Source organism: Octopus bimaculoides, chromosome 3 (genome assembly GCF_001194135.2).
Source record: "Octopus bimaculoides isolate UCB-OBI-ISO-001 chromosome 3, ASM119413v2, whole genome shotgun sequence".
Taxonomy (NCBI): Eukaryota; Metazoa; Mollusca; class Cephalopoda; order Octopoda; family Octopodidae; genus Octopus; species Octopus bimaculoides.
Window position 1 is genome coordinate 135,423,341 of NC_068983.1, and position 10,638 is coordinate 135,433,978.

General features: G+C 34.1%; 1 protein-coding gene and 1 long non-coding RNA gene across 3 annotated transcripts in view; one reads left to right on the plus strand and one right to left on the minus strand.

Annotated features, from left to right (window-relative positions):
* Positions 1-392: 392 nt before the first annotated feature.
* Positions 393-10,638, minus strand: part of LOC106872000 (uncharacterized) — a 42,921-nt gene continuing 32,675 nt past the window's right edge. Inside the window, exons 1-5 of one of the 2 annotated variants that reach the window (XM_052966559.1) lie at positions 8,213-8,822; positions 7,238-7,677; positions 6,789-6,969; positions 4,978-6,054; positions 393-1,715 (exon numbers count right to left, since the gene is read on the minus strand). In XM_052966559.1, coding sequence (XP_052822519.1) covers positions 5,011-6,054; positions 6,789-6,969; positions 7,238-7,677; positions 8,213-8,758 — 2,211 coding nt within the window. In that variant the 5' untranslated portion in view covers positions 8,759-8,822 and the 3' untranslated portion in view covers positions 393-1,715; positions 4,978-5,010. Of the gene's footprint in view, positions 1,716-4,977; positions 6,055-6,788; positions 6,970-7,237; positions 7,678-8,212; positions 8,823-10,638 lie in introns of those variants that run through there. The other variant, XM_014918797.2, reaches the window with a different exon arrangement.
* The window catches only part of LOC128247341 (uncharacterized), a 13,094-nt gene continuing 11,250 nt past the window's right edge, over positions 8,795-10,638 (plus strand). The window contains exon 1 of the long non-coding RNA XR_008263733.1: positions 8,795-9,575. This is a non-coding gene — a long non-coding RNA (uncharacterized LOC128247341). The remainder of the gene's footprint in view (positions 9,576-10,638) is intronic.

The following is a 10,638-nucleotide window of genomic DNA, read 5'->3' on the forward strand; positions in this document are numbered from 1 at the left end:
GGTCGACATAAGGCAGGCTCTCTTTCTCCCATTCATTCTCTTTATTATATCTACTATTTTAAATCAATATCGATTCCTAATTTAACAACACAGCTTCATATTTACAGAAGAGTAGGGGAATGTAATTAGTGGAATTCATCCCTTTCTCAAATATTAATTACATAAATAACAATAACGATGAACAATAATGACAAAGATTATTATAATGAAGAGCAAAGAAAATTGTAGTAGCTTGAAGATATTGAACTGTTTTGCAGAAAGATAAATGAGCACATATAATTAAAAAGAAAAAAAAAGTCTAGAAATTAAACCGGAATAATTAAATACACAACAACTAAAAATAGAGTTTTATCTTCAGAAGTTAAATTCTAATAAATCCATAACAACAACAATTAAACATCACCCACAATTTTGTTTTAATTTAATTTCTACAGATACAACAAAATCGTAAACTGTTTCACAAATAAAACTTTGCGGTTCTTTAAAAAAATGTTAAATAGAATAGATAAAATAGACACAATTTTAGCTGTCATGTAAAATGGAGTCAGTCGTCGAATTGGACAGCGATCTAAAAAGAAAGCTATGTTAGAGTTACGTCCCTTGTTTTACGATTTTGACTTCTCGAGTCAATAATTTCCCACCCAAATAAATATGAGCAAAATTTGCAGTTTGAAATTTGAATATTATCCATGAACATTGGAAATCTTGTGACACTACAGATCTCGTGATAACTTTTCTTGTAAAATGTAACAAATGAATGCAAGTATCTTAGGTTTAAATACTGCCAATTTCTGAAACATTGAATGAAACGTTTTTAGGAAGTGATTCATGTGTCTAATGATAAGCAAAGACTGGTGTCACCGGAGATATAAAATATAAATGTATTTTGAAATGTTGATGCCTCCACACAAATTCAAAGCAAACTATATCATTTTAGAAATATGTTTTATCAACATTGTCTATCACAGAGGAAAATAAATATTATGAAAAATTGCTTTTCAGACAATCTGGCATTATAAGAATTTACACCTTTATTCCATTTTCCTTTCAGTTCATGTTATTGCTTTTTGTGAGGGGAAGTGGGGAGAGTTCCCCAGCAATTATGGTAAATCATCATCGGTTCTGTTGATTTATTTTCTCAGTATTTGTTCTCCACTCCCAATGAATAATGCTGTTAAACACATTCTGAAGAGATCTTTTGAAGATGGTACAGAAAGAGATCATTTGAAGATGGTATGGAAAGACAGGTGTCATAGTTTTTAATGATACATAATGAACAATTCTATGCTTTCTCAGCAAAAACTGTAGTGCATTGATTTATAAAATTTGCACTCAGATGACTGAGTGATAACAATGCACAAAGTTGCTCTGAAGTGGTTCTCAATTTTCTTGGTAGAATAAAATATACATACCATCATATACGAGATATTACAGTTAACTCTAGGAAAAACATTCTTCTTGTACAGTTCTCTAAGAACATGAAAAAAAAGAAAAGAATTTCCAAATAGAAGTTATCACCAAAAATTTCATTGCACAGGAAATTTCTAATCCTGACCACAACAAAACTACATCTCAGAAAGATCGGAAATCAACAAGTCACACAGCAGAAATGCAAGAATGGAAAGTTCAGCTGTTTTTAAATGACTCTGTTCATTACATACACTGGGTAATTATCTTCAAATACTTCTACGTAGCGTTTGCTAGTTTTGGTCACTCTGCAATTAAAACAGAAACCTGTGAGCATAAAATACCTTAAGTAAACAAATGAAAACTTTAAAAGACAATACTAAAAGGTTATCAAGTGTTTTGTTTTCTACATAAATAAGTTGTAGATTTTAGCTTTTTAATGAAAGAGATAAATCTGAAGTTAATTAAAAAAATGCTATGATGTTCTGAATTGTTGCAGTAAAAATCATAAAATGCGTGATACTTTATTATACTGATTCATTATACACGCAAAACTTGGCTTGCGAAGACCTGTTGGGGCAAGCGAAAGCGAAATCGTCATGGTACCTGTGCCCAGCATTGCCTTCCTGGCACTTGTGCCGGATGGCATGTGTAAAGACATTTGAGCGAGATCGTTGCCAGTGCCGCCAAACTGGCTCCTGTGTGGGTGGCACGTAAAATACACCATTTTGAGCATGGCTGTTGCCAGTACTGCCTGACTGGCCTTCGTGCCGGTGGCACGTAAAAGCACCCACTACACTCTTGGAGTGGTTGGTGTTAGGAAGGGCATCCAGCTGTAGAAACTCTGCCAAATCAGATTGGAGTCTGGTGTAGCTATCTGGTTTCACCAGTCCTCAGTCAAATCGTCCAACCCATGCTAGCATGGAAAGCGGACGTTAAACGATGATGATGATGATGATGATGATGATGATTATAAATAGAAAAGTCATGTTGGTTTCAAATTTTGGCACAAGACCAGTAATTTCGAGGGACAGTGTAAGTTGATTACATCAACCCTCATGTTCAACTGGTACTCATTTTATCAACCCCAAGGATGAAAGGCAAGATCAACCTCGGAGGAATTTGAACTCAGAACATAAAGATAGACGAAATGCCACTAAGCATTTTGTTTGGTATGCTAATGATTCTGCCAGCTTGTTGCCTTGCATAGAAAAGTCATATTAGAAATAATTATTAATAGGGAAGTTAAATGACTAATGTAAACAAATAAATGAGTTCAATATTTCTTTTTTCTCTCTCAGTAATATACCACACATATTCCATGAACAATTAAAACAAACACCTTATTCATTCTTTTTGAAAGTACAAGCAAATTAATCTATTTTCTATACTAGCTTTGTATTGTATAAGATTGTAGATATAAAGAATATATCAATACACATTTTAATATTGATAAGTAATAAAAATTAAGTCAACAAATGATGAAGGATGTTTAGAAAATAAGTTTTAATAATTAGATAACTTAAAAAGGCGGCGAGCTAGCAGAATTGTTACCGCACCAGAAAAAATGCTTCGAAGCATTTCTTCCAAATTTACATTCAAAAGCACCCAGTACACTATGGAGATGTTAGTGTAAGGAAGGGCATCCATCTGTATGAACCAAGCCAAAACAGACTATGGAATCTGGTGCAGCCCCTAGCCTTGCCAGTTCTTGTCAAGCTATAGAATCCATGCCAGAATGGAAAATGGATGTTAAATATTGATGATAGTGATGATGCATATTAGGGTTGATGTAATTGACTTACCCTCTCCTGAAATTTCTGGCCCTGTGCCAAAATTTGAAACCAATTATGAGATAACATAATGAATCTTAATAACTGAACAATGTAAATTGGAAATGACGGAAGTAAGTTTCCGACAACTATCATCACCAGTGTCACCATCATTGTTTTAATGTCCACTTGTCCATATGTGCACAGATCAAATGGAGTTTACTGAGGCAGATGCCGTTATCACCGACCCTCACCTGTTTCCAAGCAAAGTAATATTTCCCCATAGTCAAACATGATTTCACAGAATATTGAAAATTAATGACATGACTTAATGATAGTGACAATCACTTACAGTTATTACATGATGTCAAGACAAGGACACACAAATATACACACACATACAAGGTGGTGCTGAAAAGTTCCTGCCTCTAAGGGTTTTGTGAAAAGCCTAGTTGGAGGCCCAATTTTCCAAGTTCTTTTAAAGAGCATAGAAAAACTGAAGGACTGCTGCAATAAGTATGTAAATCTGAGAGGGGAATATGTTGAATGAAATTATAATTAACTGATCTGCCTGTATTTTATTTTACCCAAATTTTTCAGCACCCTCTCATATATATGTATAATATATACAAATGGTGGTTGTCTACTCCTTAAACAGAGTTTGACCACCTCCTGCACCTACACCTTAGCCCTTTCATGGCGTCTGATGTGGCTCTTTAAACCAGACAGTGTTTTGAAAAAACACCCACACAGATTGCACCTCTGATTTGCACTACCAATACCTGCAAGTAAGTTCTGCTCATTGTGGATCCTAACATGTCTTTTGGATTTGCAAGCCCTCTAGCACACATTACATTCAAACGTGTGCACAGACATATAATCAGAATAGCTGATATATACAAATACATACATATATACACACATACCTATAGAGATATACATACAAACACACATACGTATATACATATCATCAACATTTTAACATCCACTTTTCCATGCTCACACGAGTTGAAAAGAGTTTTCTGTGGTTGGGTCCCTTACAGTCACCAACAATCACCTGTTACCAAGCAAGGTAATATTTTCCCCATGGTCAGACATGTCTTCACAGAATATTGCTTGTATAAGAGTGATATTCATTTACAGCTACCATGCGATGTCAAAAAAAGGAGATGCAAACATACACACACACAAAAATTAAGCTATTGAGTGATGAGGGATTTTAGAAAATAAATACACACAGACAAGATAGGCTTCTTTCAAATTCTATCTTCCAAATCAACTCACAATGCTTCAGTTGGCCTGGAGCTATAGTAAAAGACACTTGCCCAAGGCCCCATACATTGGGACTAAACCTGAAATCATCTGGTTGGAAAGCGTACTTCTTAACTATATACTACATATACATGCATGATGGGCCTTCTTTCAGTTTCTACCTATGAAAACCACTCACACGATTTGGTCGGCCCAAGGCTAGAGTAGAAGACACTTTCCCAAGGTTCCACACAGTGGGACTGGATTCCAAACCATGTAGGCGGGAACAGTCACACCTGCATCAATTATTAATAAATTTGAGATAACAACAGAAGTTTAACAGTGTGAAAAGTTACAAATTTACACCAAATCTAATGTATACCTTATTATTATTTTTAATCATTTCTAATAAACAATTTCCAACTTTGTTAAAGAAAAAATAGACTTTTCTAAGTTTTGGAGATGATGAAGTTAGATTTCTTGCTCATTATATAAGAACTCTTAATAAATACAATAACAGAGTGCTGGAGGAAAATAAAACACAAACCTATTAAATCAGAAAGAGATCCAACGAATATGCTCAACTGTCTGGTAACGTTGTTGGAATTTTACTGCCATTCACAGAAAATAAACTAACAGGATATGGTCTAGAATTTGATGTTGGTGGGGGTTCTGTATTAGTACATATGGTACTGGAGATCTCTATCAAATCAGAATTATTACTGAGACTGTCTTCACTTATATTCCCTGTGGCAGATGTTACTGAAATTAACTGTAGTTCTTTCTGATTATCAGTATCTTTATCACAATCTTCAGTATGCTGGGATAAACAAGTCTCTTCAGATTGAGGGATATCAGATATATTGATGATATCACTGGAATCCATATTTAGATCATTTCTATACTGGTTATTGATGATATTTCCAGAAGTGGCACTGGTACCAGGTGTTAGATGGAGACTATTATTGGAAGTAATGTTGCTAATATCCATGAATAATTCTTCTTGAATACTATATTGATTTTCACCAGGACTACACGGTTCCATTTTTAATTGTAGAGAGTTGTGGTTTGTTGCAGGCTCTATTTCTGATTCCACTTCAGTTTTGATATCAACAATCTGGTCAGTACCCATATTTTCTGCAGACCTTACATCAGAAACAGAAGAAGAACTGGATGCAGATGTTGATGCAATGGCAACTGGAACATCAGTTTGCATGTTATTATTGCTGTAAATATTTCCAAGTATCTTCATTAACATAGAATTCTGAACCTCATTAGAGTCTCCTTGTGTTCTGGAAGGGAGTAATCCTGATAAAGAACAAGGTTCTGCCAACAAAGGTTCCACCACAGCTGATAAAATATCTTTAGTCTTAGCTTTGTTCAATTCATTACTACAAAGTTGTTCAAAATCTTTCATATCTAATCTCTCACCAATAGTTTTCAGCTGCACTAGAATATCTTCATTTAGATCTAACACACCACTATACATATATTCTGCAAATGCTAAAAGTGCTTCTTTACTGACTGAACTTGGAAATGTCACTTTAGGAAACAAACTGCTTGAAGTGTTATATAGAATGGGCAATACTTTTGGACACACAGCTCCCAAAACCATTTTATGAACCTGAAAGATAAAATAAATGTGGTAAAAACATGCTTTATATATTGCTAAATGTTATTTGAAATTCTCTACAATGCACACATTTTAAAAAATTCAGTTCATCTGACCAGTTAAAAGTCAACAACAATATACAAAAGGCTATTCAACCTTTCAACACGAATGATGTGCATCTTTCTAGTTGATCCATCATTGATATTGAACAAACTCGGAGAAGAGCAAATGGAACTTAAATTTAATTTCAGTGAGATCTTACTGCATAAACACTTGTGTATATTGTCTGGCTGAGGAACACCCCAAGTAGTAGGTAAAGTATGTAGCAATTTTACTCAGCTTTGAAATGACAGATATTTTCTAGTATTGGATAGGAATGTTATTCTTATGCATGCTTTACCAATAAGAAGATTTAGACTCAGAACAATGAGTTATTTATTATTCAGTATACTTACTACTTAATGGCACTTGCATCTTCTAATGACATCTAGCTGAAAATTGTCATTGAGACTTAAGAGACAATAGATAGTATATGAACTACTGATCTTTCAGTCAACATATTATTTCAATGACATAGATATCCATAACTTTCTTTTTTTGAACTAAATCAGAATTCTGACATATTAATAAATTATACCAACTTATTTTACTGTTCCAGTATTATAAATGTCTTTAATGATTCATTAGTATTGTAAAATGTAAATTTTATACTGAGTAAAAGGGATAAACAATTATAACATACATACCATTACATTTGTGGTACCATTACTAATATAAGAGTCACACAAACGCCCAACTTTCCACATAGAAAATAGATTGGACATCACTGCTACTTGGTGATTTGGTACAACTAAAGTACGTTTCTCTTTCTGAACAGCTGGTATAGTTGATTGTGGAAGAACTACGACTTCATCAGACAGGGAATGGCTTTAAATGAAATAAATTGTTATCAATGAAATCGAAATGTTTTCGAATATAAAATGCATCAAAACTGATGCATAAGTCATAAAATATTTGATAGTTTATATATTTAACAGAAAATATCATCTGTATTATATAAAACTGAAATGTTACACATTAAGATAAAATAATTTAAGACTCAAGAAAAATACTACCACAATTTGTCATTTTATAAACACAAAACGAAAAGTAGATTTCTCTTTGAAAGAAAAAAAAATGTTTTTAAGACACTTACGATATTGAATTGCTGTTAATTTTTGGTACTTTTGAATTGTATTCTACAGAGTTCTTATTTAAAACTACGTCAAAATGCTGCTCTCCAACAGAAGAATTACCAGTAGATTCTTTTATCCACCGCTGATGAGATCTAATTTGGTTGGATGGCCTGTGAGATAAATTAGATCTGTTCACTGACAAATCTTTAGCTCCGGATCCAAATTGGCGTTTCAATTTAGGTAGCCGTTTCATGCGAGGTTTTACTCCGAAAGATCTCCCAGTTTGTTCAATATCAATGATGGAATGACTAGAAAGATGCACATCATTCATGTTGAAAGGTTGAATAGCCTTTTGTATATCGTTGTTAGAATTGACTTTTAACTGGTCAGATGAACTGAATTCCACCGGTTGATTCAAGTCAGAAATAGCCAAAGGAGAACGCTGTTGGTGTGCAAGAGGCTGAAAAGAAAAATTGTCGTTGTCACTTTTGATATTAATCTATGAAATTGTTACTTTTAGACATCCCTTTATATTGCCAACTTTTCCAGGATGAGTTATTTCTCTTTATTTTCTCACATCAACACTGCGAGGTTGTGTATCGAGAACACAAAAGTATTGTTCGCATGATGCATGAAGTGGTGAAAATAGAGTGAGACAGAGAGAGATAAACCACTTTGGAAAACTTGTCAAAATACTATGGGATATTAGAAGGTAATATTTACCATCAATAGGTTTAAAATATAATCTCAGTAGTAACAAATCCATACTACATTATATATTATTATTAATATGATACACTTTTATAACAATCAAATTTGGCTTCTATAAAAAGAACAAACAAAAGATTATATATTTATCGGTTTTGGGACAGAGATAAAGCAATAGTCTCGATTTTCTGCAAGGATAAAAAAAAAAGGAAAATTATGTATTGGAAAAAGTGATTTATGAACGAATGTTTAATTTACATATCTTAATGAAATACGTGTTACAGTACCTTAGGACGAAATGTCATAGCACGTTCCTCGTGTGTATTAAGAACTTCACCACTACACCTTACATTATAAAAAGTATAACGATTCTTAAAACCAACAAACCAGCCACTACTAGCACTAAAAGCAGGTACGATTGCCGGATTTTCGGCTTTCTTCTTCAGGTCTTCATAAATTGATAAAGCTTTTTCTTTTATAGTGAGAAAGCTTGTTCCAGACAGCTTTTCTGATTGATCTTCTAACCACAAACATAAAAGCCGCTCCATCTCCTCAAGTTCCCTTGGTCGCGATCTTACAGATTTGCAAGCACTGAGGCTTGTTCCAGCAATATAGCTAGCTTTAATTTTTTCGGCATTGTCTCTAATGGTGCGTAGTGTAGACTCCTTTATTCCCGTTGCACGAACAATATCACATGTTCTTTCATTACGTTCAAAACGTTGTATTACATCTAGCTTCTCTTCAAGCGTTATAGCTTTTCTTTTACATTCACCACCCGCAACTTTATTACCAGAAGACGTTTTATAAGCAGTCGTGTTACTTTGTCTTTGCATATTTATGAGTAGCAAAGTAAAAAAAAAAAAAAAAGAAAGAAAAAAAAAAGGACTGAGAATTATGGAGTACCTCTCAGGAAGAGGGTATCACAACAAGACATGTCTGTTAACAGTACATGTGAAGTACACACGGAAACTGATTTGGCGTAAACATTGTATTCTTCCGCATGTGAATCAACTGATGGTGTGTCAGGTTTATTAGTCTTTATTATTCTGTAAGACATCCGGTTGCTGTGTTCCGGAATAATTTCTGTTTAGAACTCTTCTAACAGTTGTCGTTAATAACAACTTGCACAAGTTTTGTTGTAGTTGTTATGGCGAAATATTTTCTCCTTAAACTGAAGAAGTTACCTGGGTCTCTTCAGAGTAATGCCACAACAGTAAGTTTTTAAAATAAATTCGGAAATTTGATAAAAAATTTTTAAAAAAAAGCGAATGGATCTGATTATTTCATCTTTTTGTATAAAAACTGGACAGCGTCTGGGAATAGCTTTCACTAAGCTCATGACAAAGAAAAAAGGCACGGAATTTCCGATAACATTGCTTTCAGAATTGTACTTCCGTTGTGTGAAACACGAAAATGCTAAAAGAAATTTTTAAAAAGGAAGAAAACACCAATTTCTCGCTCTTTTCCTTCCTTATGATTTAGTGATAATTATTGCAAAAACGCTTAAAATTTACTTAGCATACAGAAATATGATTTTGATTTGAAAGTTCACAGAAAACCATTTTTATGCATGTTTCTTATTGAATTGTACATCTTTGACATGGTCACTCTGCTTCATCGCACGTCAGTTTGATTGAGTTCGCCGTTAAGGTCAGTTGTGAAAATTATTGTTACTTTGTGTTTGTTGGTTTCCCACAAGGGAAACGTTGTTGAATTTTTCTGTATATATACATTGTGAACTGTGATCCTCCCCGCTTGGGGGAAGGATATTTTGGAAAAATTGTTAATAACAATTTCTTCTTTGAAATTTGAACTGCGCTCCCGATTGGGACGAACTGTTATCTTATTTTGTCTGTGAAAATATTGAAAAAAAAAAAAAAATGTCTTCCAAGGAAGAAAATACCACGAATTTTGCTGCGGCCGTAGGCGGACGCGAAATCAGCTTGAAAATTGAATTGATTCAAACTTATTATGGTATGATTACTGAAAAGGACGGCGAAAGTAAACTATCGCCACCCAGTGAAATAAAAAGCAAAATTTTAAAAAAAAAGACGATTATTTACAAGACTTTTAATATTGAAACAAAAAAATTTGAATTCTTAGAGGAAAGCACCATTGAAAAATGTCTCGGACCAACTATGAAAGAAATCAAATACTTGGCCCGAGGCACAAAATATGCAACCATAAAGCAAGGTTCAAGTCAATCGAGAGAGCAAGGGAGTACTCGACTCGAACCTTGCAAAACGGTAATATAATGTTATTACCTTTATATCTGGGACGAAGAACGTCCCGGATAAAAACAAAAAATATCCCACCCGAGGTGGAGGTGACCTGGCCACACTCCTTTATATTAGCTGTCAGAAGTGAAAATTGAAAAATCTAAACAAGGAATGTTACTGCTGGTTTGAGTTGAAATGTGTTTCTTTGGCTACTGACTGGCCGGAGCTATCTATCTGTCTGTCTGTCTATCTATCTCTTCTCACGGACGTGCTGTCACATCGGCTGCGAAGGTAAACGTTTATTCGACCTTTTATTGTCCACATTTTGTTGGAATTTTTTGATAATTTTGTTGCGAAGCACCTAGGCTTCATTTTTGTGTATTTTCAAGGGCAGGAATTGGCCCCCAGGGGTAGTTTCGGCCCTAGCAAAATACAAAAATTTCCTTCTCGACATTTGAAAAATGTCGAGAAACATAATTTTGGAACGCTTGTCT